The sequence below is a fragment of the Equus przewalskii genome, chromosome 6 (genome assembly GCF_037783145.1).
Source record: "Equus przewalskii isolate Varuska chromosome 6, EquPr2, whole genome shotgun sequence".
NCBI classification, from domain to species: Eukaryota; Metazoa; Chordata; class Mammalia; order Perissodactyla; family Equidae; genus Equus; species Equus przewalskii.
Window position 1 is genome coordinate 30,428,542 of NC_091836.1, and position 25,559 is coordinate 30,454,100.

At 46.6% G+C, this 25,559-nt stretch overlaps 1 protein-coding gene across 5 annotated transcripts in view; it reads left to right on the top strand.

Annotated features, from left to right (window-relative positions):
* Positions 1–4,103: 4,103 nt before the first annotated feature.
* Positions 4,104–25,559, top strand: part of UBASH3B (ubiquitin associated and SH3 domain containing B) — a 134,512-nt gene continuing 113,056 nt past the window's right edge. For 4 of the 5 annotated variants that reach the window (XM_070623327.1, XM_070623330.1, XM_070623328.1 and 1 more), the window contains exon 1: positions 4,174–4,688. In XM_070623327.1, coding sequence (XP_070479428.1) covers positions 4,637–4,688 — 52 coding nt within the window. In that variant the 5' untranslated portion in view covers positions 4,174–4,636. Of the gene's footprint in view, positions 4,689–25,559 lie in introns of all 5 variants that reach the window. The other variant, XM_008518404.2, reaches the window with a different exon arrangement.

The following is a 25,559-nucleotide window of genomic DNA, read 5'->3' on the forward strand; positions in this document are numbered from 1 at the left end:
CAGTTCAGATCCTGGGTGCGGATATGGCATCGCTTGGTAAAAGCCATGCTGTGGTAGGCGTCCCACATATAAAGTAGAGGAAGATAGGCACAGATGTTAGCCCAGGGCCAGTCTTCCTCAGCAAAAAGAGGAGGATTGGCAGTAGTTAGCTCAGGGCTAATCTTCCTCAAAAAAAAAAAAAAGATTAAAAAAATAAATAAATAAAATATTTACTGGTTTATGACATTATATACATTTCAGGTGTACATCATTATATTTCGACTTCTGTGTAGACTACATCGTGTTCACCAGCAAAAGTCTAGTTGCCATCTGTCCAACATGACTTTTTAAAGTCCATTTCACTCTAACATTCTACCTGTGTAGACCTTTCACTTCTCGCCCCAGCCCAGCCCTCAGCTGTCTCTCCCTTCCCAGTAGCCTTTTCCCCCATCTCTAACCCCACTCCATTCTGCTTTACTTGTCCTTTCTATTAAATTATGGTCTGTCAAAACTAAAGTGAGCATGAAAGATCATCTAGTTCAGTGTTTTTCAAAATGGTTTTTGATCCTTTAAACTATCTTCTCATGGAAAACCATACATAAAACCCCAACATGTACAGACTTAAAGTGTATCCACTCTGAAAAGAAGAAGAGAGGATGCCACACTCGACTCATTCAACCTTCAGTTGAGAAACCCCAACCCCAGCCCAAAAGAGTCCCTGAAGGTCCCCTGGCAAAATCCTGAGGATCCTCAGTCTAAACCAACTCCCTCATTTGGCAGCTGAGGAAGCTGAGGCCCAGAGAAGGGCAGAAAACAATCTTCGAGTCACAGCCAACACTTAGGCATCCCAATTGCCAGTTCTGGAGCCCTTCCATGCTCTTTCCTTTCTTTCCTTACCGCATGGTTTCAAAATCTTCTGGCCATGAGGAATCCCCTTGAAGTCTAGGGACTGAAGTCATTCCCAGTGGTTCGAAAACTGCCTTTATTTGCCAACCCTCGGGGCTGGTGACATCCTGCAGACCTCACTGCCTATTCTTTGGGGTTTTTTTAAAAGATTTTATTTTTCCTTTTTCTCCCCAAAGCCCCCCCGGTACATAGTTGTATATTTTTAGATGTGGGTCCTTCTAGTTGTGGCATGTGGGATGCCACCTCAGCATGGCTTGACGAGCGGTGCCATGTCCGCGCCCATCCAAACTGGTGAAACCCTGGGCCGCCGAAGCAGAGCGTGGGAACTCAATCACTTGGCCACAGGGCCAGCCCCTACTGCCTATTCTTAATGCAATCACTTGACCTTTTCTCAAGGACAGAGATAAAGAGAAGAAAAACGCATAGGACACACTTCAAAAATTATGAGTGCAGTTGACTAGCCCCATCCTGGGCATCCCCGTGGCCATTTCAGAAGGGCTGCCACGCCAAGAAAGTGGCTGGGGCCAGTGAGAATGGAGTTAAACAGTGTTCACATGAACAAAAAGGTGTGGTCCAGGGTGGATTCTGACATGACCCATTGCTACAGGAGGACACGACAACTTGCTTCTCCTTCTGAGGGAGCAGCTTAATGCTCATGTATCAGCTCTCTCAGTGTGCAGGGCCCCACTCCCGCCTCACTCCTTCCCACTGCTGTTAGATATCCTGTCAGATAAGCACTCTTTCCTCTTTTCTGTGTGATCTAACAATACGGACATTTATAAAGCTTCCCTCACTTTTCAAAGACAATACAATTAAAGCACAACGCGTCTTAATGGCCAGCCCCCTATCCTATGCGGAACAAATGGCAATAGTCCTAAATAAAACAAGTGTTGGCACCAAGCTGAAGAAAGGTGAGGAAGCCAGGCTGGGATGTCTGTCAAGGTGCCCCAGACAAGGCAGTTTGCATCTAAGGGGTCTGGTTTTCTATAGTGCTTTTTCCAGCCTATGTAAAACTATTTTTATATCCATCATTTCCTCTCACAGTTTACCTAGAGGTAGGGAGAAAGACAATTTGATTCTTCTTCAGAAATAGAGACCCAGCACTTCTGTGGCAAGGGGCATGGAAAGAGGCAAAAGGTGATCCTGTTATTTTAGTGGTTGGCATCTCTTCATCATCCTAACAATGGCGGTAAGTGGCTATTTGGACAAATTTTAAGAGTTCAAATCCTGATTCTATCACTTACTGGGCACATGACCTTGGGCAAGATACTTGACCTCTGTCTGCTTCAGCATGTTCATGTGTAAAGTGGCTGATGATAAAATGGTAGCACTTGCCCCATTCCCTTGTTGAGGAATTAAATTATATGTGTACGAAGCTAAGAAACAGCACCAGCACGTAGTAAGTTCTCAATAAATTTGACATGTTATTTGTGTAGTGTTTATGTTTTACAAAGTGCTTCCACAGACATTAGTATCTCTTGTCTAGGCTCCAGATCACTGGACTCTCAGCCCAGGCATCTGGAAGAAATTCAGAATATTGGGTAAAGTCCAGCATCCTTTACTGAACACATCCCAAGAAGGCTAGTCTACAAGGTATGGCTTTCCCAGCCCAGTCCTTTCTCTTTGCTCTGTGCCCTGGAAAAGCACTCTGCAATGCTCCAGGGCACTTCCTCTGCTGTGGCAGAAGCTCCCACCCAGGAAGTGTGACCTTTTCCTCATGCCTTACACAGCAGGAGGCAGAATTACGCACATTGTTGCTTAAGTCCCAGTAGTCCTAATCTCCCCACTTTCAAACACCACTGGATATTCTTTACAAAACCAGTTCTGGGCTAAGAGAACCAAGCTGTGTCATTTCCCCTGGTAAAACCCTTGGATGCCTTATACAGCAATATCAAGAAACTGCTCCATGTGTGCTGGTCACCATTCCTCCTGCACACTTCAGGCTGGGAAAAGGGCTGACATTTTTGGAGAACCCAGCGTGTGTAAGGCTAGGTTCCTATGATGCATATAGATAAGGACATAGGGCTGTAGAGGGCAGAAGCAACGTGTCCAAGACAGCGCAGTGGATAAAAGCTCTGGCTGTTCACTTACCAGCTCTATGATCTTCCTCAACCTCTCTGAGCACTTTTTTCATCTGTGAAACTGGGATAATAATCATATACACCTGATAGGGTAATGTAAAAATTCAATGAGTTAAGCAATTTATTACACTTAGCACAATGACTGATACATACAAGAGCCCAATAAATGTTAGATTTTATTATTATTATTACCTGAAAAGAGAATTATTATTATTACCTGAAAAGAGAAGCAGCTAGGGTTGTGTTTGTCCCTTTTCCATTACACCAAGTGGGGCCCTTGCCTCTGACTGAGGGTAAGTTTATCTCCAAATGAAAGAAGCTTAACATCCGCAAGCCAAGCTTGTGGTGTGGGGCACAGCGGGTGGGTGTGGTTGGGACATCCACCTTTGAGGTGGGAGTAGTTTTGTCCAACCTATGACTCAATTCACCTATTCCTCATTGCTGAACAGTGATGATGAACCAGTCTTTCTTTGAATCCTTTTATTGACAGGGTACTTATTCCCTGATGAAAAGCAATCCGTTCCACTTTGAACGCCTCATAATTAGAAAGTGTTCTTTCTCTGTTCCTTCTCCCTCCACCCTCCTTCCACTTCCCACTTCCTCCCTCTCCTCCTCCTTCCTCCTTTCATCTTCCCCTCTCTCTTCTTCTTTCCACCCTCTCACTCCTCTCCTGTACCCTCCCAGGCCTGAGAGTCACGGGTGGCCCTCTTTGCCCTGAAGGCACTCTCTCAGTCTGGAGAGCACGGTCAGTCTTCAGTGTAGCCACTTGGCGGCTGAGGGAAACTTGGTCTCCAAGGCCCATAATAATCCTCTGGGTTCTGCATGGTCTATAGGAAGCAAAACCTTGTATCTGCTCCTTATGGCTTGGCCTTCTGGTTCATTAATGTCAACCATCAGTTCGCCCAACTTCCATTATTAACCCCATCTGGAACGACGTGAAACTTGAAATGGGTTCGTCTGGTGTCTTGAGGCCCTGCTGGCCTTATATGCAAGCCATGGAGAAGGTTGGGGCGCTGGGAATGACTCTCCGCAACCAACACACACAGGCAGACTTCGCCGGTTCGAATCCTCCGCCTAGAAGCGCCGTCTATAAGGTTGTTCCCGGCCTCTAGCGGCCTTCGGCAGCGCTGCCGCTTTAAGAGAGGGGCGGGGCCCGGGTGCAGCCAAGGCAGGGCCAGCCCACAAGGCTCCTTTTCCTTTTTGATCCATTCAAAAATTACTCATTGCAAATTCCCGGACTGCTAGGAGAGGAGAAGGAAGGGGGCGGAGAAGAGAGGGCTGCTGCAGGCGCCGCGCTGGGGGCACCCGGGGGCCCGAGCAGCTGACGGCTGGTCCGGCAGAAGCAGCTCGCGGGCCGTTCTGGCACCGGTGGCCTCACCAGGAAGCGTCAGTCTCGACACTGGGGAAGCTCCGAACGCCGCCTCCCCCGCCGCTGCCGCCGCCGCCGCCTCCCGCCCAGCTCCCCGTCCCCGAGCCCGTGCCCCTGCCCCAGGCCGGCTCCCTCCTCCTCCCGGACGCTTCGGCTCGGGTGCCTTCCCCGGCGATGGCTGGCCGCTGAGCCATGGCTCAGTACGGCCACCCCAGCCCGCTCGGCATGGCCGCGAGAGAGGAGCTGTACAGCAAAGTCACCCCGCGGAGGAACCGCCAGCAGCGCCCTGGCACCATCAAGCATGGATCGGCGCTGGACGTGCTCCTCTCCATGGGGTTCCCCAGAGCGCGCGCGTAAGTGGCCGGCTCGCAGCCCTCGCGACCCTTCCCGCCCCACGCGCCGGCCCTCGGCTTCGCTCCGGCTCGCCTCCCCGCGCCTGCCTCCCAGGCGGCGCGCTCCCTGCTGCCCACGACCTGCTGGGGGCAGGATGGGCGCGCAGGCAGCCTGGGATTCGTCTCCTGCGGGCGGGGATGCAAGGGAAGACGCCGCGCCCGAGCGCTGGGCTGGGGGCTTGCTTGGGATGTCTAAGGTGAGGCATGCCTAAGGATGAGGGATGCCTAAGGGCGAGAGCACCAGGTTCGAGTCTCGGGTACCGTGCCCAGCGCCTGGCCTCCGCGGATGGGGCTAAGCAGGTGTCTCGCGGGCTCCTGGAGGTCTGCAGCGCCGATCCCCCAGGGAGGCGGGGCCCCATAGTGGATTCAGGCACCCTCTCGATCCGGAGCGCTGCACTGGCTTGGGATCCTCTGATGGCTGGGAAAGGGCAAGGGACAGCGGGGCAGGGAGGCCGGCGTTCCCTCTGCAGCGGCTTCCAGCTCCGGATGTCTCTCTGGTTTGGTCTCCCTCCGGAGTAGGAGGAGCGGGAACGTGGGTGTTGCTGCGTGTTCATTGATAGGGAGGATGGAATGAGAAGCAGCAGCAATTTCTCCGGGGACCTGGGTTCTCGTCAGTGGTGACGGCAGCGCAGAAATCTGTGGGTGCCTGAGAGTAAGGAGGGGGAGCTGGAGCATGGGGTAGACAAGGGCAGACAGCGCAGGTGGCTGCCCCTGCAGCCTGCTGGGAAGAGGCCTGGGAGCCAGCACAAGGCAGCAGCAGCAGCAGCAGGAGTCTTCTGACGCTGCTTATCCAGGACTGTGGGGCTGGAACCCTGCCGAGGAGGAAGCCAAGGCTCGGTGGCCATACCCTTCCCTTGGTTAATTACTCAGGTGCAGATTTCTTAGGTGGGGACACATGGCATGGGATCCTGTGGGGTGCTGCTTCTTTAAATTACATCACCTGAAAGGGGGCTGGGGCAAACTTTATCAGAAAGGGCCAAGTTAATAAAAGTTTTCTTTCTCCCCCTTTTTTCAGGTGATAGCTCTGGTTTCCCTTCTGCCACCTCTGGGCAAACCTTGTTTATTCTTTACTAACTTGGTTATAACCTCCTAATCAAAGGAAGCCCCTTATTTTATCATTCCCCGCAACCTACTGGGGCAGGTTGGAGTGGCCACAAAATGGACTCACATTTTTGCCTCCCCACTGACTTCCAAGCCCTGGGGCTCTGGTTCCTGGTGGCAGAGTTACAGGGACAAGATGTGGTGGGCTCTGCAGGGGTGTGTCAGGTGTGGATGCTGCAAGTTCCGTCCTTCGTATGGATGATGGCTGTGCATAGCTCTTCTTAAGAACGAGAGGTAGGGGCCGAGAAGTCTGCTGGGCAATGATGCAGAATTACCTCAGTCTTAGGCATCTGCCTTCTCTGAAGTGAGGCCAGCATAAAATACCTAAATTACTTAATTAAGGGAAGAAATACTTAACTGCACTCCTCAGATGGTCGTATTTGCTACTGAACTGGCTTTAAAGGGACATCTTTTTCCTACACTGGATGCAGGCGGCCTTGCCCATGTCCTGACAGATGAGGCAGATGCTCTAATTTTGGCTTCCTCCATCCCTGAGATCTCATAATAGCTGGCATTTATTGAGTGCTTACTATGTGCCCTTCTAAGCACTTTACTTTTATTATCCATTTTATTATCCTAGCAAATCAATGAGAAAGGTAACCGTAGACCCATTTTATGACTTGGGAAACAGAGGTTTAGAGAGGTTACATACCTTGCTCAGGGTCACAGCAGTAAGCAGTGAATCTGGGATTCGAATCCAGGCAGTGTGTCTGCTCAGCTCAGGCCTCACATCCACGGCCAGGAGGTAATGAGCTAATGTGGGTAAGATGCTTAGAGCAGCGCCTGGCACAGAGTGGACGATCATTAAGTGCAAGCTACCGCATTCATTTCTGTGGCTGCTATAACAAATTAGCACCAACTGGGTGGCTTAAAATGACAGAAATTTATTCTCTCCTAGTTCTGAATGCCAGAAGCCCTAAATTAGTGTCACCGGACTGAAATCCACGTGTCCGCAGTGCTGTGCTCCCTCCTGGAGGTTCTAGGAGAGAGTCCATTCCTAGCCTCTTCCGGCTCCTGGTGGCTGCCGGGGTTCTTTGGCTTGTTGCTGCATGGTGCCAGTCTCTGCCTCCATGCTCACCTTGCCTTCTCTTCTGTCTGTGTCAAATCTCCATCTGCCTCTTTCCTGTAAAGACACCTGTGTTTGCATTTTGGGCCTCCCCAGATAATTCAGGGTAGTCTTCCCATCTCAAGGTCCTTAACTTAAGCACATCTGCAAAATCCATCTTTTTGCTATGAGGTAATATTCACAGGTTCCAGGCATTAGAACATGAATATCTTTTGGGGGAGCCATTATTCAGCCTCTCACAGCTACTATTATTACTAGCACTGCCCTTCATACTGAAAAAGCGACAGAGTGGGTCATGATGAAACAGTCTGGGTGAAGGAAGGTTGGGTTTGCTATTCTGTATCCCTCAAATTCTCTGCCTCGGACCGGGGGGAGCCCTGGCAGTCACCTGATCTAATTCCATGCTACTCAGGCTGGCATCGCTTCTACCTCAATCCAGAAAGGCTGATGTGGTCAGCCTTCCCCTCACTAGCTTAACTCAGGTCAGTAAAAAGAGGGATCTCTCCATGGGGCCATCTGAGATTCCAGAGACCAGACTTTTAACTTCATTTTGGAGAGTTGAGAAGAAAGAGAGCGAGGGCGTCAGGCTTAGCTTCTGAGAAGCCCCTTTTTTCGGCCTGCAGCCTGGAGGAAGGAGCAGGATGAAATTGAAAGCAGGGAGAGAGCAGTGATGGTTTCCTGGGATCAGGCTGACTTGGCTGCGATGCCTCAAGAAGGGATAAGACCGATGTCTGGAACATGGCCCTTTGGAGACAATGGTGATAGCCAGAGCTGACAGCTCTGGTTTCCCATCTGGGTGTAACGGGGTCTGGTGGTGTGCAGCAGCGAGAATCGACTTTCCACTGGCCTCTAGGTGGGCCGACAGAGAGCCCAGAGGCCACCAGAACTCGGAGGTGAGCTCAGAGCTCAGAGGTAAGCTCTCTGCTGGCTCACCCAGAGCCCAGGGGCCGGCAAGGGCCAGGTCCCATTGCAGCCCGAGCTGTGCTGTGGTCATGGAAAAGCCACTTAACCCCTCAGGGCCTCACTGGCTCCCTCTGAGGGGAACAGGATTAATTAGTGCACACTTGTTAAGTGCTTGACGGAGCTCCCAGACAGGAGTGCTGAGCAAGCAGGGTGACCTCAGGGCACGTTCTCTCTAGCTCAGGGCTCCCCTGGAGCTGTGCTAGGTTTTTTCCATCCTATCCCACGACCTTGGTCCAACGTAGACACCGCTGTAGAAGAAGCTGCCACATGGAGAAGGATTGAGAAGTGATGATGTTTATGGGGTGTGTGTATGTGTGTGTGTGTGCGCAAAAGGTAAGGAGGTGTTAGGGAGGCCTCGGCAAGGAAACTTTCAGGGGGCCAAAATAGCCGATCCGTTCCTTTTTCTTTCTATGCCTGTTAGCTCTTCCTTGTTCCTAAAGTTCTAAAAATAAAGGTCTAGCTTCGTCAGGACTAGAGTGAGGTAGCTTGGAAGGAAGAGGAAGAGTGTGTGTCCAGCTTTAAGGCCTGAGGACAAGGATGCCTGTGGCCCTGGAGAGGGGCTGCCCATCTCCGGGAGAAGCAGGACAGGAACTCTGATGGAGCTGTGGCTTTGAGTAACCCAACTCGATTTCCTACCATCCCCCTCCTGGCCGCTGTGGTTTCTGGGGAAATGAAGGCTGTCTCTCTTATCTCTTCTGTAGCTTGAGGCCAATGTGGGAGCAAGTCACTGAACAACGGAATTTGAGGATCCGGGCTAGTACCACTCAGGCCTTTTGTTTTGCTTTGGTTCTGTTTGTTTGAGGCTGCCTGTGGCTAGAACTTTGTCTACTGCAAATGGCTTTGAATGTTTCCTACTTTTGAGAGATGTAATCTTGCGAAAGGATGCTGTGGTAGGGGTGCGATGTCCGAATTCTTGTCCAGCTTCTGACTGACACTTGAAACTTTTAGGTCTTCTGTTCAACCCTTTTCCTCAGTATCTTGATCAGCTTCTGTGCATGGCAGTACCTGTCCTGTGTAACCGTGAGGCTTTGTGAGGACAGAATGAGGTCATGGGCAGGAAAGGACTTGGAAAAGTTAAAACTATAATCTAGATGCGAGGTTTGATTATGGTGTTACTGTGTTGGATTGGAAGAAAAGTCGGGAGGTGAGATGGTGGTTGAGGTCTCCGGCCAGGATTTACGTGTGCTGTTAGGTTGTCGTTTTTTTCTTCTGAGAATATTTGAACAACACCTAATTAAAGAGCAGGACAGTGGCAGAAGGAAAGAGCTAGAATAAGCACCTTCAACTTTGCTTTGGACAGTGAGCTGCATTGGCTATGCCTCACAGCCCAAGGATAAAAACAGCTAAAAGCTGGCTACACGAGGAATTGGGAGGCATCTTGCAGAGCCCATGAATTAAAGTATCCAGTTTCTCTGGCCTTCTACAGCTTACCTGGTGCTTGACATTGGATCCCCTGAAACTACTCGGTCAACTCAGCATCTCTGAATTATGGCCCGTTCTAGATGGGGACTGCAGCTGCTTTCCCAGGGACCTTGGGGAGAAAGAGAAGACAAACCCGTGGCCCATTTGGAGCCGAAGGGATCTTATGGGTGGGCAGAGCAAGGAAGTCTCTAGTCTACCCATCACGACCATACGCCCACACAACCCTCCCTTACATTTGTGTGTTATTTTGCAGCTGAAAAATTGCTCTCGTATGTACCAAATATCCCTCTTGATCAACACAGCAGTCCTGTGAGGTAAAGCACATGATAAAGCCTCGTTTTAAAGACGTGGAGACTTGAGGCCCGGAGGAGTTCAGGGACTTGCCCTGCGTGGGGCCATGTTGCCATGACAGCCTTGGGCTGAAACAGCAAGTCCAGTGAACTTTCCAGCTTACACAGAGGCCCTGGATCAAAGGGAAAGACCTTGATATGTGTGTTTTATAAAGTTTATTGAGATGTAATTTATGTACAAGAAACTAAACCTGTCTAGAGATTGATCGGTTTTGACAAATGAATATGCCCCTGGAATCACCACCACAAGACACAACGTATGGCCGTCACCCCTAAAAATTTCCTTGTGCCCCTTTGCAGTCCATCCCTTCTCCACCCCTATTTCTGAGCAATCACTGACTGCTTTCTGTCCCTGTAGATTAGTTTGCATTTTCTAGACTTGCATCGAAGTGGAATCATACAGTGCATACTCTTGTGCCTACTTGGCTCCTTTTCTTCAACCTAATAATTTTGAGACTCTTCCGTGATGTTGCATGTATCAGTAGTTTGTCTCTTTTTATTGCTGAGTAGATCTTGATGTACAATTTTTGAATGTGCTACTCATGTAATTACAACCACTTGCACACTGCTTCTAGGAACATTGCCCTCTATGCCCTAATATTACCTTAGATTTTTAGGCCACTTTAGAGATTACAAAGCAGATTTATATACATAATCACTATCAAGTCTCAGACGTTGGTAATTTCATGAGAAAACTGAGGTTCAGAAGATTAAGTGCGTGAAGAGAGTGAAGAGCGTCCTTCCTATGACACTGTCCTGTGGTTTCTGTCACCACCCCACCCTATGCCCTCAGCCACCTCAAACTCTAGCTACTTTTCAGAGTGGACAATAATTCTCAGAGCTAAAGGCTTTGCTTCTCAGAGAGACAGCAAACCTAGGGAATCCCATGTCTCCCACCAGCTGTTCTCCTGCCGATTGGAGCTGTCAGTGCCACCCCCATCCCAGCAGGCATCTGGGGTGTGTGTGTGAGAGGTGGTGTCCCTCCACTTGGGCCGCCAGGGACTAAAGAGACCCCATCATTATCTGCCTGATACGCAAGAGTCTAAACTCGTGGCAGCTGTTCGGACAGCCTGGATTTCAATCCCAGCTCTGTCCCTTACCTGCTGGGTGACCTTGGGCAGTTGCTGAACACACTAAGCCTCAGTTTCCCCATTTATAAAATGATGACAATAACAGTACCTACCTCGAAGGACTGTTGTGCGGGCCAAGGGCGCTGTTCCATGCACACAATTGGAGTGTGCCGGGCCTTCTGTAAGCCTTCAATAAGGAGGTGGGTGTTACTGCTCCTCCAATGGTGACTTATTCAGTAGGCTCTCTTTGTTGCCTGGTTCCTGAGTTGCCCTCCACGTTTACATCTCCCGGTTCCTCACTGGCTGTGGACATAAAGTAGTGAGTGTGGGGTGGAGGTTGACTGAAGCATTCCCTCAGCACCTCAGTTCTGTTCCCCTGCACTTCTGTCTCTGTAGAGCTCCCCAAGGGGTGCCAGGCTGAGTGGAAACAGACCCAGAGCAGAGCCAGTGCCGCCCAAGCTGCTGACTATTGTAAATGGCCGGGGTTGGGGATTTGAAGGAGGGCCTGTGGTTGTCTTCTGATTAGTCTCAAATGGAATCAGACTCCAGCCCTGGAGAGGAAAAAAGAAAAGCACACTCAAGAATGGCTCCTCTGCCCTGGGATGGGCACAGCCCCAGCAGGACACAGAGTTGCTTTTGGGAGAATGAGATGCCCACGGTCCCCATCAGGACTGAAAGCCCTTGTCTTCTTCATTGGAGGATTTTCCTACAGGCTACTGGGTGTTACCCAGGTGTTACCTACAGGCTCATGGGAGAATCTCTGGGTTTTCTGTTCCCTAGAGGAAGGATGGATAGATGTAGCAGCTGCTTGAGTCCTCTGGACCTTCTGTCAGGGGCTCAGGGTATGGGATAGAGGATCCCCTTTCTTGTTGGTCCGTCTTGCTTATATTGTCGTTTTCCAGTGACTTTGCAGTCGTGTTCTTTGCCACCTGCTATTACGAGGATGAAGCCTATGGTGAAGTGCTTCACATGAACTTCCAGAAGTTGTCTGGGCTCTTACTATGTGCATAGCCTTCTACTAAATTCTGTGCAATTTTCAGGAGGAAAAAGGTGACTGTCAAGTTTCACTAGCTGGTGCTCTGAAGTCAGCCCCTCTCTCTAGCTGGCTGTAAATCCTCCACAGTGACCCTCTGAGAAACAGGTGTGCCTCTTCTTGGCCTGGGTAAATAACGCTTTACAGAGAGTTGAAAGGCTTTGCATTTGGCTCACACCCCACAGGTAGCCCATTGGTATCACACATGAAGTCAAACTTGGTTTACCTTTTTTCAGACCCTGGCTTTGAGCTCTTGCTCTGCTCTCACTTATTGCTGTTTGGACGCACACACATCCATTTCCTTCCTCACGCCTCAGTGTCCCCAGCTGTAAAAGGAGTTGAAGTCCCCTTCAGGTCCCTTGCAGTTCTGGTGACTCAGAGGTGACATGGACAAGCGTTTTGAGACAGCACAAAGATGTTTTCACTGCTTCATGTCTGCTTTTCTGTTCCAGAGTGTTTGACTTTTTTGTTTTTATTTGATTTTCCCCAGTGCTTTATTGTCAAATTCTTCTCTCTTTAAAGAAAACTCTTCAGGACTGTTGATATTCTAGAGAGTAAATAAATGAAAAGAAAGAAAGATATGAGGCAATTACAGTGGTGGGGAGTCGTTTAACTAATATGCATTAATATAATTTTCAAATTGGTACATAATGTGCTTTTTTTGCAAAATACAACCAAAGTGCTAGTCAAATAAGAGAGGAAGTTACTGCCTTGAGCCCAGCCCCTGGGGGAGATAAATTGCTCATGGGCATCTTTTTAATTAAAGGGACATTTTCCCTTCTGCAAGTCACCAGGTGTTTGTGTAACAATTCCCTTTGTGTTCGTTGCCCCAGTGGAAACATAAACATTCTTGTACATAAAGCAACAGCAGCAATGAACTCCACCAGGACCAGGGCTGTTGCCACACACAGTGGGAAGCTGAAAGAAACACAGCCCTAACAGCTCACAGCAGTCCGGAAAATGCCAAGGGGAAGCTGACAGCACAGATGGCCAGAGGCAGCCGAATGTTTCAGATTTCTTTTCCGATTTTGTTAGATAAACCTTCTCCATGAATCAGGTAGCCGGACTGTTTAGAATCCTACTTCCGTATTGACTGTGCCCCCTTCAAAAATATTTACTGCAAGCATTTGCTCTCTAAATGTTTGTTCTTTCATCTTGGGTAGGATGCACTTAGAGTAGGAAAGAAATCTTCCTCCACTGGCCGTTTCTGTGTACAGTCTGTTTAAACACAGACAAACACATGCAGAACTACACGGGGTTGCTGGCGTTCCGAACCAGTGGTGTCTGCTGTCTCACTTCTTAATCAGCCTGTCCTCAAATTGCCTGCCTGCCCATCCTTTCACCTCTGTTTGCCTAATCAGATTTTACCCGTCCTAGAAAACCAGCTTAACCACAGTACTTGGCTTCCTTTGGCTTTCCTCGCCCCGCCCCTTTTCTCTCTTTTTCTCTTCTCTCTCCCTTTGTCTTCTTCCTCAGCCTTATTAAGCTTCCCCTGTGAAGGAAGCAAGGTGTAGAGAGTGAGCTTTGGACTTTAGAGTCTCTTCTAACATATCTTGACAATTGAAATCTTTGAAGAACAAGACAAGAGGAAAAAAAAAAACGCAACATTGTGTTTGTCTTACGTCCATGACAACTTCCCTGGCTAATGCCAACTTTTTTTTTTTTTTAACGTATAGACTCTTCACCCCATATTTATGGGCAGCTGTTACAGCCTATGATAATAGGAGTTGGGACCACGAAGATAATTAGATATAATCTCTGCCCTCAGGGGACTGGCAATCTAGTGTGGAAGATAGAAAATTATGATAAAATGTGGTAATTGCGATGCAAGAGATAAATGTAGTATGTATGAGAGATGGGGAGGCTAATCAGACAGAAGCCCTAAAGTAAATTTAAAGTGCAAATAAGAACAATACTCTTCTTGAGTTTGAGAGATAGGGGTTTGGGAAGTTCAGTAGACAGGTCACATGATTTAATATCACACCACAGGTGTCAGATAGAGGCAGATTTTCATTTAGACTTGGGTTTCTTGAATCATTTTGCTCGTGATCCTCCCACCTTCTGTCTCACCATGACACCCCCACCCCCACCCCCATCAACTAAATGAGTACCTTAGGTACTACGTTACTATCCGGCTTAGAAAGAAGAGATCTTTTGGCTACCAAAAGAAACACCTGGTCCATAGTTAGGCTTAACTTTAGATGTGACATTATTAATCATTCTTCCATTGGGCAGATACTGGGTGCCTACTCTATGCCAGGACCTTGTTAGGGATGTGAAGACTGTCCTTTTTCTCCAGGAGCTCAGCCTTCTTCAAGAGAGAAAGACGTATAAACCATAAACATGATATAATAATACAATTAGTGCCATAGTAGAGGTTTGAAAAAGCTCTGTGGGGCCGAGAAAAACCAACTAGTGCAACTTGAGAAGGTTGGGGAAAGCAGAAGAGGTGACAGTTAAGGCAGACCTTAAACAATGAATAGAGATTTTTCTAGGCATAGAAGAGGGAAGGGCGTTTCAGTCAGAATAGCATGAAATTCAGAGCATAAGGCACATGGAGGCTGGGGATTGGTGGCAAGGAGACAGAAGAGGAGTAGGGAGAGATGAGAGTAGAGAAATTAGGTGGGGCCAGATTGTTTCCTAGAGGTTATGGAGAATAACGTTTTAAGCAGAGAAGTCAGTATGAAGAATGGAATGGAGCAGAGAAAAACAAGACATGGAAGCCAGTTAGGAGCTGGTTGTAATAGTCCAGGTGAAAGATTCATAGGGCTTGGATTAAGTTTAAGAGCCAGATTCTAGAGACATTTTTGAAATTGAATTGACAAGATTTAAAATCTATTGGGTGTGAAGAGTTGGGGAGCAAAAATATAACTTAAGATTTCCAGCTTGGGAAACTGGAAAGGTGGAGACATTATTAACCAAGATAGAGCTCACAGAAGATGGGATGATTTAGAGGATGAGGCAACAAGTTTGGTTTGAGATGTGTTTTAGGTTCTATAAACATGTAGATAAAGATGCAGTTGGAAATGGGGATCTGGAACTCAGAGGAGAGATTTGGGCTAGAAATATAGATTTGGGAATTGATGGTAGTAGAAGGCATGAGAGTAGGTGTAACAAGCCAGGCAGAGTGTAAAAGAAAAGGAAAGAAGCCAACTCCCAAGGATAGAATTTTAGGGGACAAGCTGGTGGGTAGAGAAAAAGAACAGGTGACAGAGGCCAAGAGGAATGGCTTGAGAGTCAGGAAAAGAACAAAAGGAGAGATGTTCTGGAAGAATAGAATTTCATGAAAAAGATTCGGGTCAACAAAATGTTTCTTTCTTATGCATTTCCCAAGTGAGTAAAATTGTTGGTTGTGAATGAGATGTTCCCAAAAGTTCCAAAGCCTCTCTTTAGGTTTTCTGGTAATCCTCTCCAGCTCCTCCAGATTCCTGAGGACCAGGATCCTGAGATCCTGCCTAGCTCTTTGACAGCTCTGCACAGAGAGCTGTGATCTGCTTTCTGAAACTGAGACTGCTGACTGAGATCTGACTGTGAATAGGCGGAGTATCTGGCATCTCTGATGTAAGAATCATCTGCCCTCCCCCACTGCTAATTTCCACTTACAGATTTTACCTGCCTCCCCCATCCCTACCTCAGTACCAGCCTCGCACCCCCATCCATATCACATCCGAACTTACCTGTCCTCACTGGAAAACATGGCAAGGTCACCTGATTATCTTTGCAGGAGTGAACCATCATTCATTTCTTTATTCAACAAATCTTTCCTGATCCTTACTGCATGCCAGTCAGTGCATTAAGTGCTGTGGATAGATCATTGAGAAACCTTCTCAGTTTCTCCCCTTTTCGGTGTCAGGATGCTGAGATCTCAGCCTGCCATGCACTGAGCTCATTTCTGTAATTTCCTCTCTCCAGCAAGCTCCTGCAACCACCGCTCTCCATCAGAAATGACTCACCAAGGAGTGCTGGGGTCTATGCTCTGCCTGTAAGACATCAAGATTCAAGAGATGGCTGGTGGTCAGGGGCTGGAGCAACTTCTGTGTACCTGAGGGAAGGTTTTCTCTAGTCTTCTAAGTCATTGCAAGTTGTTCTGCACACTTGGGTCTGTCTGCACTCACCTACAACTTGGACATAAGTGGGGAGGTGTGGAATATGAATGGATGATAGGTTTATCGGGTGCTTTGACAGGAATGATAGAGGAAAGAATATAGAGGAGGAAACAAGCAGAAGACCTTGAACCAGGGGTACCTGAATCAAACTTAGAGAAAGTACATTTACCCCAAATAAAAGGAAGTTGTACTTGACATGATAGGTTGTATGTTTGTGGGAACTGAATTTCTAAGAGTTGGTAGACACTGAAAATGTAAACACAGAACATATAGTTTTAAATTTAGGTGATTTGGTGAGTGATGGTTCTTCATGGGCTCCAAAAGGATGTGAAGATGAACCGTGTCCTGAACAAAATACTTTCTGAAAGCTGTAGATAACAGAAAGTGTAGATAGATATAGATGCTCAAGAAATGTTAGTTATTGTTCATATCCTAGACTATTCCTAATATTTAACTGCATAATAGTAATCACTTGCTCCTGACTTGAGAGTCACGTATGAGGGCAGATAGGTTTTGCTTCAGGGTGAAGAAGCTCATATCATATTCCTGTCCTTGGTTCAGGATGACTCAGGTATCCCTGTTGAAATAGAGTTCCTGCTCAGAAAAACCCTGCAGAGGTCGAATCTCAGAACTATATAGCTGGGGATTTCTAGGACAGCTTATCTAGTCCAACTCCCTTTTCTTACATATGAGTAAAATGAGACTAGCAGATGAAGTGAATTTTCAAGACTAACAACCATTAATAGCTAGTCTGTGATTCCCAGTCCAAACCATGGTTCTTTTTCCAGGCTCTGCCTCCAAGAAATAGATTTCTAACAAAGTTTGGCTCTGTTTCCTGGAAGAGTAGACTGATCTGCTGTCTGGATTAGCCCTTTCATCTAGTTTCTCTGTCTTTTCTTTCCCTTTTGCTCCCCCATTCTGCCTGCCATTTGTTTGGGTCTCAGTCTGTAGAAGATGAAGCTAACTTGTCGATAGGCCAGTTGGAATGGTTACCTCTGAAAAGCAGGGTGGAATGAGTGGGTGAGGAAGTGTCACACCAGTTATAGAGTAAGTGTTAGGGGGGATCCATAGTTGTCTCAGTCACCCATCCATGACGGTAAGAACAAAGTTGTATTCTGCTAGAGGGGAAAGAAAATTGGCTTTAGAGTCAAAAGACTGGGCTTAAATTCTGGATCTGTCACTTTCTGAGGATGTGGTTTTGAGCAAGTTGTTTCTATAAGTTGGATGAATCAAAATGAGGCAGTGTATATAAATGTGACAAAAACCACAAAAAGTCGTGCACACGTAAAGTGATACTATTATTTGTTATTAACGGTTGGGTCCTGGTACTTTGAGGCTCTTCCAGAAAGTCTGTGAGCTGTTGGTTTTGTCTGGTGCTTGGCAGGCTGTTCTAGTCTTCCCTAACCAAGCTTCATTGTTTCAGAGAGGCTAATTCTGTCAGAGTGAGGAACAGCAGGAGCCATTTGAGAGGCCAGTTCCCTCAAAGTGAACACTTCCTTCTGGAAGCTTAAATTTTCACTTCACCTCTTTTGGGAAGTCGGGACATGAGTCATAATGAGTTAACAAGTGGCTTTTGTGAAAACAAGAGGTTTTGTGAAATATCGCACATGTGACCCAAGGCATGCGTAGTAGTTTCCAATTGCTGCTCTAGCAAATTCAGTGGTGAAAACAACACAAATTTTTATTCTCTTAAAGTTTAGAGATCAGAAGTCCCAAATGGGTATTATGGGCTAAAATCAAGATGTCAGTAGAGCTACATTCTTTCTGGAGGCTCTAGGAGAGAATCTGTTTCCTTGACTTCTCCAGCTTCTAGAGCCTGCCTGCATTCCTCGGCTAGTGGCCCCTTCTTCCATCTTCAAAAGGCAGCACTCCAACTTCTGTTTCTGTCATCACATCTCCTCTCTCTCTTTGAGTTCCTATGAGATGGGAACTATTATTATCCCCACTTTACAGATGAGGAAACTGAGGCACAGAGATCTTTAAGGTGCTCAAGATCACACAACTAGTCAGTGGTAGAACCAGGATACAAACTCCAGGTGGTCTGACTCCTGAGTCTCAGTTCTTAACCAGCACCCAGAGTATTGGTGTGTAGCTGGTGTTTAGTATAGTTCAATGAATAGCAGGAGGAAGGAAATGAGGCTCCAAAGAAATGATGTGATGTCCCAAGATTACACAGAACTGAGGTCAAGAGGGCAACCTGAGGGGCTGGCCCCGTGGCCGAGTGGTTAAGTTCGCGCGCTCCGCAGCAGGCGGCCCAGTGTTTCGTCAGTTCGAATCCTGGGCGCGGACATGGCACTGCTCATCAAACCACGCTGAGGCAGCGTCCCACATGCCACAACTAGAAGGACCCACAACTAAGAATATACAACTATGTACCGGGGGGCTTTGGGGAGAAAAAGGAAAAAAATAAAATCTTTAAAAAAAAAAAAAAAAAAGAGAGGGCAACCTGACTTGTCCATTGGTTTGGTCTCTTGCTGGGCCCCAACTAAGTGCCGTGTGGTTGGCTGTCTGAGTGTGTCAGAGTGTGTCAGTGTGGTGGTCTAGAGTTGCAATGATATTATCACTCTTTCTAAAATTGTGTGTGACTGTGAATATGTGTGTGTGTGTCTGAGTGGAGGTGTGTGAGTGTGAATGTATGCGTGTGTGTGTATATACTACCCACCTCAGCTCCACACTATGAGAAGACAGGCACAGGACTGTCCTCAGGAGTTGGTAGAACACCAAGTCCCTGTCAGCCACCTCTCCCAGTATCCACCTGTTGCTGCTAATTGAACCTCCACAGTAGAAACAGGAAACGGGCACCTGTACCCATGGCCTTGATGAGGGGCTCCTTGGACAGAGTGCATAGTGGTTTTCCTGATGCTCAAGTTGTGGTCAAAGTGACATATGTTCAAATTTCCGTCCACTTTGGGCAAGTTACTAAACCGTTCTAAGGCTCAGTTTTCTCACCTGTTGAACGAGGGTAATGACGTCTGCTCAAGGGGTTGTTTCAATGACTCAGTGAGATAACACATATGAAACAGTTAGCACAGAGCCTGACTCCTAAGTGCACAATAAATGGTAGCTTTGATGGTTCAGATCAGCAGCTTCGGAATCACAGCGTTCTGTGGGATGCAGAAAGGGACTCTGGGTACAAGTTAATAAGCCATTCTAAATCTTTGGTGAGAGTGTTTTTTTAACTTCTCTCCCCAACATCTTTAAGACTTGCGCCTAGGGATAATTGAAATAGCATTCAGTTGGTTGAATAAGTGTTCTGGGGAGATGAGGGGAGTTGGCTTAGAAACGTGGGATGGCTCTCTTTCCTCAATGTAGAATCCTAACCACGTGGCTCCTGCCTTCTGCCTGGCCTCACGAGTACACAGAGCTGCTCTCCTTATCAAGAAGAATCCCTGATGCATCAGCAGTGTGGTGATGATGGCAAGGGGCCCTGTGGGAGTCAGCTTGTAGGTAGGTCTTGAAAATCAACTGATAATCAAGATGAGCCCCGTGGGAACCTCAGACCTCACTCAGACAGACCTGCAGCAACTTTGTGCATCAGGATTGAGAACTTCTGAAGTTCTTATCTTCCTCTGAATGTGAGATCATAGGCTTACTACTGTAAGGCTGAACAGCCAGCCATACCCCTTTGCTGTCTGGCTGCTTCAGGCGCCACCGGTCTCCGGGTGTCACTTCATCCATCAAGCCTTGGTAGGGAGGCGGCAAGTGTGGTTGTCTGGTTATGGCCTGCGGCTGCCAGCCCTGCAGGCCAGTGGAGTCGGGGACAGGCCAGCAGGGAAAGAGGGACTGGGCACCAGGAACACCGCTTCAGCAAGATGGCCTGTATCGTGCGTGACAGGCTTTCAAATGGAAGGACTCTCAGGGGACTTTGCATAAACAAAGAAGTTTGCCATTTGCTAGGCAGCTGGTTCTGAAAGATGTGGAGGATAAGGGGGGAAATTTCATTTGAAATTTCTTTTTTATTTCTGCTTTCCATTTGATGCATTCTGGGAAACTAGCCACTACTTTTCTGAGTTGATCTGGGAAACAGATAGTATGAAGCTAGGTATGTTTAGCCTGAAGAAGACTTGAAGGGATAAGGAAGATGTTGAGGCAGGGCGAAAGAAGATCCTATTAACTCAACAGAAATTCACTGAGTAATGACTGCGCCAGGCCCCTGGCAGCTATGGTAAGTGCTGGAGGTACAAATATGAGTAAGACCCAGTCCCCAACCACAGGAGCTCCCAAGCTCTTGAGGAAGACAGACTCAAGCAGATGACTGAGATAATGTGGTAAGATAGAGAGGGAGGCAATGTCTCTCTCCTCTAATATCTAGAGAACTCTCATGTGAAAAGAGAACACTTATTTTCTGGACTTCAGTGGAGGGTTATAACTGCTAGGGGTGCAGATTTCAGTTCACCAGGAAAAACAACTTTTGGAAACCAGTGCCCCAACTATGGTATACTCTGCCTCCTGAGGCAGTGTTTTTTCTCTCTGGTTATGATTGAATGTTATCAGCCTCCTCAGAAGAACTTAAGAGTTCTGGGTTGGAGTCAAGAACACATCTGAAGTCCCTGGAGGATTAGGCTGGGCCGGCCTAGGATCTGAGGTCTGCAGGGAGGGCTATGGCATCTGAGAGTATGCTTTATGGATACATTTCTGGATCGTTGGCTTCACATGCATAATTCCCTCCATGGCTTTGATGGTAAAACAGAGACTTTCCCCTATTTAAAAGATGTGAAATGCGCACAAGGCTATTAAATTGTACAACTAGGCAGGCAGTCCCAGAATCATGAGCATGCAGATAGAGAACCACAAAGAGACTTCATTGACTCCCCAGGGTGGTGAACAGCCAAGATGTAAGAAGGTCTGTTGGAGTAATCCCACGGCAAGGGTGTGCGCACTTGCCCACCAAGCCTGCTGTCTTTCAAGTGTCTTGGTGCCAAGTTTCTGGCATTCCCTGAATGTGCGATTCCAGGCATCATCATTTTTGGTCCCACCAGGGTTGCTTAGGAATGGATTATCCACACACAAGACTGAAGGGGTATGTAGAGAAGAACTGAGAGAGTCAAGCAAGGGCCTCAGAAGGAGTGAGCCTTGAGCACTCACTTGTTGGGCTAGTACTCACTGATGTGTACCAGCCATTAGCTGGGCTCTGGGCATGTGACAGTGATTCGTGACCAGCATTTTGGGACAGAGGGCATAGGTGTCGGCTCAGGGAAGCAGCAGTGAACAAAATGCAGTGAAGGAGATGGCAAACAAGTCCAGTGTAACCAAGCCGGTGCAGAACAGCCACCCTAAGAAGGAAGAAAAAGAACTGTTCAGCTGGAGAGAAAGGGAATGAGGATGGCTTTGAGTTTCTAATAGACTTAGGAGGCTGAAGTTTGCAGCAGAAAGAGGAATAGCCTTAGGGCAGCCTTTAACTGCTCACGATAGAAAATTCCAGAAGGGCTGATGTTCTTTGTTGTCACTGCAATTTCTGATGATGGAGAGAATGTGTATTGCAACACTTTTTACTGAAGAATCCAAGGCTATTTCCTTGTTTGGTTCTCTTTGCCCTGGAATTGCTTTTTCTACAGAGAGCGTTTTCTTCTTTAAAAGCAAAAGAAGATCCTGATGAAGGAGGAAGTCCTCTCCTGTTTCCTCAGCCTTTCTCAGCTTACTGCTGGACTCCTGGCCAAATAGCGGAGTATCATTTTAGAGCTGTGTGTCAAGGGTTCAGGATGCCTCTTTCTTCTCCTTCCACTAATTTGCTGATAATAGGATTGTCTTCTTTCAACATGCATTTATTAGGCATGTACCATGTTAGGATCAAAAGAAGCAACTATGAGTAAGGAAGGGCCCCTGCCGCCTTGGTGCTCCCAGTCTAACAGGGAAGACAGAGAAGTGATCAAATAAGTGTACTGCACTCTGCTGGGTGCCCAGAAACAGAGATGTGAATGGTGCTACAGAATCACACAGGAGCGAGCAAGTATCTCCTCTTGAGGGTCCTCAGTTCCTGCAAAGATCTGGATATTGTCAAGTGAATTCACATTAGAACCTCAAAGGTGTTGAAGAAAAAGGGCTTTATTTAAAGAAATTTTTTTATTGAGGTCATAATAGTTTATAGCATTGTGAAATTTCAGTTGTACATTATTATTTGTCAGTCACCATATAAATGTGCCCCTTTACCCCTTATGCCCACCGCCCCAATCCCTTTCCCCTCTAGTAACCACTAATCTGTTCTCTTTGTCTGCGTGTTTGTTTATCTTCCACAGACTAGTGAAATCATGTGGTGTTTGTCTTTCTCTGTCTGGCTTATTTCACTTGACGTAATATCCTCAAGGTCCATCCATGTTGTTGCAAATGGGATGGCTTTGCTTTTTTATGGCTGAGTAATACTCCATGGTATATATACACCATATCTTCTTTATCCATTCTTCAGTCAGTGGGCACTTGGGCTGCTTCCATGACTTGGCTATTGTGAATAGTGCTGCAATGATCATATGGAATGCAGGGGCCGGCCCGGTGGCGCAGCAGTTAAGTTCGCATGTTCCGCTTCTTGGCGGCCCAGGGTTCACCGGTTCAGATCCTGGGTGCGGACATGGCACCCGCTTGGCACACCAGGCTGTGGTAGGCATCCCACATATAAAGTAGAGGAAGATGGGCACAGATGTTAGCTCAGGGCCAGGCTTCCTCAGCAAAAAGAGGAGGACTGGCAGTAGTTAGCTTAGGGCTAATCTTCCTCAAAAAAAAAAAAAAAGAACATAGGGATGCATAAGTCTCTTTGAATTGTTGATTTCAAGTTCTTTGGATAAATACCTGGTAGTGGGATAGCTGGGTCCTATGATATTTCTATTTTTAATCTTTTTAGAAATCTCCATACTGTTTTCCATAGTGGCTGCACCAGTTTGCATTGCTATCAGCAGTGTATGAGAGTTCCCTTTTCTCCACATCCTCTCTAATATTTGGTGTTTTTTGTCTTGTTAATTATAGCCATTCTAACAGGTGTAAGGTGATGTCTCATTGTAGTTCTCATTTGCATTTCCCTGATGATTAGTGATGTTGAACGTCTTTTCTTATGCCTGTTGGCCATCTGTATATCTTCTCTGGAAAAAGTCTGTTCATATCCTCTGCCCATTTTTTGATCGGGTTGTTTTTTTTGTTGTTGTTGAGTTGTGTGAGTTCTTTATATGTTTTGGAGATTAACCCCTTGTCGGATATATGATTTTCAAATATTTTCTCCCAGTCGGTGGGTTGTCTTTTTGTTTTGTTCATGGTTTCCTTTGCCTTGCAGAAGCTCTTTAGTCTGATGAAGTCCCATTTGTTTATTTTTTCTTTTGTTTCCCTTGCCTGAGAAAACATGGTATTCGAAAAGATCCTTCTAAGATTGATGTCAAAGAGTTTACTGCCTATATTTTCTTCTGGGATTTTTATGGTTTCATGACTTACCTTCAAGTCTTTAATCCATTTTGAGTTAATTTTTGTGTATGGCGAAAGATAATGGTCTACTTTCATTCTTTTGCATGTGGCTGTCCAGTTTTCCCAACACCATTTATTGAAGAGACTTGCCTTTCTCCATTGTATGTTCTTAGCTCCTTGTTGAAGATTAGCTGTCCGTAGATGTGTGGTTTTCTTTCTGGGCTTTCACTTCTGTTCCATTGATCTGTGTGTCTGTTTTTGTACCAGTACCATGCTATTTTGATTACTTTAGCTTTGTAGTATATTTTGAAATCAGGGATTGTGATGCTTCTAGCTTTGTTCTTAAAAAGACTTTATTTTTTTTGAGCAGTTTTAGGTTCATAGCAAAATTGAGAGGAAGCTACAGAGCTTTCCCATGTACTCCTGCCTCCACATGTTCATAGCCTCCTCTATTATCCACATCCCCCACAAGAGTGGTACATTTGTTACAAATGATGAACTTACAGTGACACATCATAATCACCCAAAGCCTGAGGTTACATTAGGGTTCATTCTTGGGGTTGTACATTTTATGTTTTTGGACAAATGTGTGTTAGGTCCATCATTATAGTGTCATACAAATTATTTTCGCTGCTTTAAAAATCCTCTGTGCTTTTCCTATTTTCCCTCTCCCCCAGTCCCTGACAACCACTGATCTTTTCACTATCTCCATAGTTTTGCCTTTTCCAAAATGTCATAGAGTTGGAATCACACAGTATGCAGCCTTTTCAGATTGGCTTCTTTCACTTAGTAATACGCGTTTAAAAGATTCTTCCATGTCTTCGTGGCCCGATGGCTCATTTTTTTTTTAGTGCTGAATAATATTCCATTGTCGGGATGTACCACAGCTTATTTATCCATTCACCTAGTAAAGGACATCTTGGTTGCTTCCAAGCTTTGGTAATTATGAATAAAGCTGCTGTAAACATCTGTGTGCAGGTTTTTGTGTGGATGTAAGTTTTCAACTCCTTTGGCTACATACCAAAGAGCCTGATGGTCAAAGCCGTTTTAATCATGTTTTATGTGCCAGTCACTAGCCTCAGCACCTTACAAATGCCATGTTACTTACTCTTCACTGAAAACCTATGCAGTTAGTATTAATGGACCCATTTACAAATGAGGATATGGAGGCACAGCAGGTTGTTTAATATGCATCCTAAGTGGCTGAGCTAGGTTTCTAACCCTAGTTTTTCTGACTCCAAAGGCCTTTCCTTTAGATCTATAGTCAGGGTGCCTCAGTTTCTGCTTTACTGGTTTATTTTCGTTCCTGGATCACAGTTTTAAACTCACACACAGAGAGCTCCAGCACCCTGACTGGCAAGTAAACGTTACTGGCAACCCAGCCAGCTGCTGCTTCCTGTGTTTATAGACCACATTGCAGGAAAGTGTTTTAAGAGTCGTTTCGAGTGTTGTGTCTGCTTCTCCATGCGAAACTGTGGACGCTGCTTCTGAGAGAGAGGAAGGTGACATGGGATGCTCAGTGTTGGGTAGCAGTTCCCATTTGGTGGGGGTTTGGAGAGGAATGCGTATGTCACTGGTTGAGATCAGAGTCCTTGTTATGTTTGGTCTGAGACCATGTGGTCTTAGAAATCAATGAACTGTGAGGTCAAAGTTCTAGAACTAGCTCTGCTGCTAATCTGTCCTGTGCTTTGGGTAAGACAGTTTACGTCTGCTTTGCCTTTCTGTGCAATTTAGTTCTCCAAGTTTTCAAGGAGCATCTCTGATGAGCCAAGCATCGTGTAGATCCATGGGCCCCAGAGACAAACAGGATGCATTCTTGGCCCCTGTGAATTGCTGAGATTAAGAGGGGGCTACATACAGAAACGGTGGATCATCACTAAGCCAGGAGGTACGACGGGCTGCAAGGGGAGCTGTGTTTCCTCCAAGTTTTCAAAGGACCGTCTTGGAACTGCAGGGTGTTTGGAGCTTCTTAACTAGAGACAGACAGCTAGTGAGCACTTACCTTTGTTGTGAACCTACTATGTGTTATTTTACTCTTCTCAATCCTGAAGGGATTAGTAGGTAGTCTTTCCATTTTAAAAATCAGGAAAGTGAGGCAGAGCAATGGAAGGGTTTATCCAACCTCTGAATGACTGCGCCAGCGTCCCTGAGTTAGTCTGGCCTTAGAGCCTTTTGCCTTTCTACCTCACTCTAACAGCCCTTTGAAGATTTTTTTTTTAAAGTTTCAAGATACCCACAGTCCAACATCCCTTTGCTATTCGAATGTCTTCTGTTTCTTTCTGCTTCTGGGTATTTGCAGGTATCACTGTCAATCAGAAGGTACTCACAGTCTGGCTGCTACCTG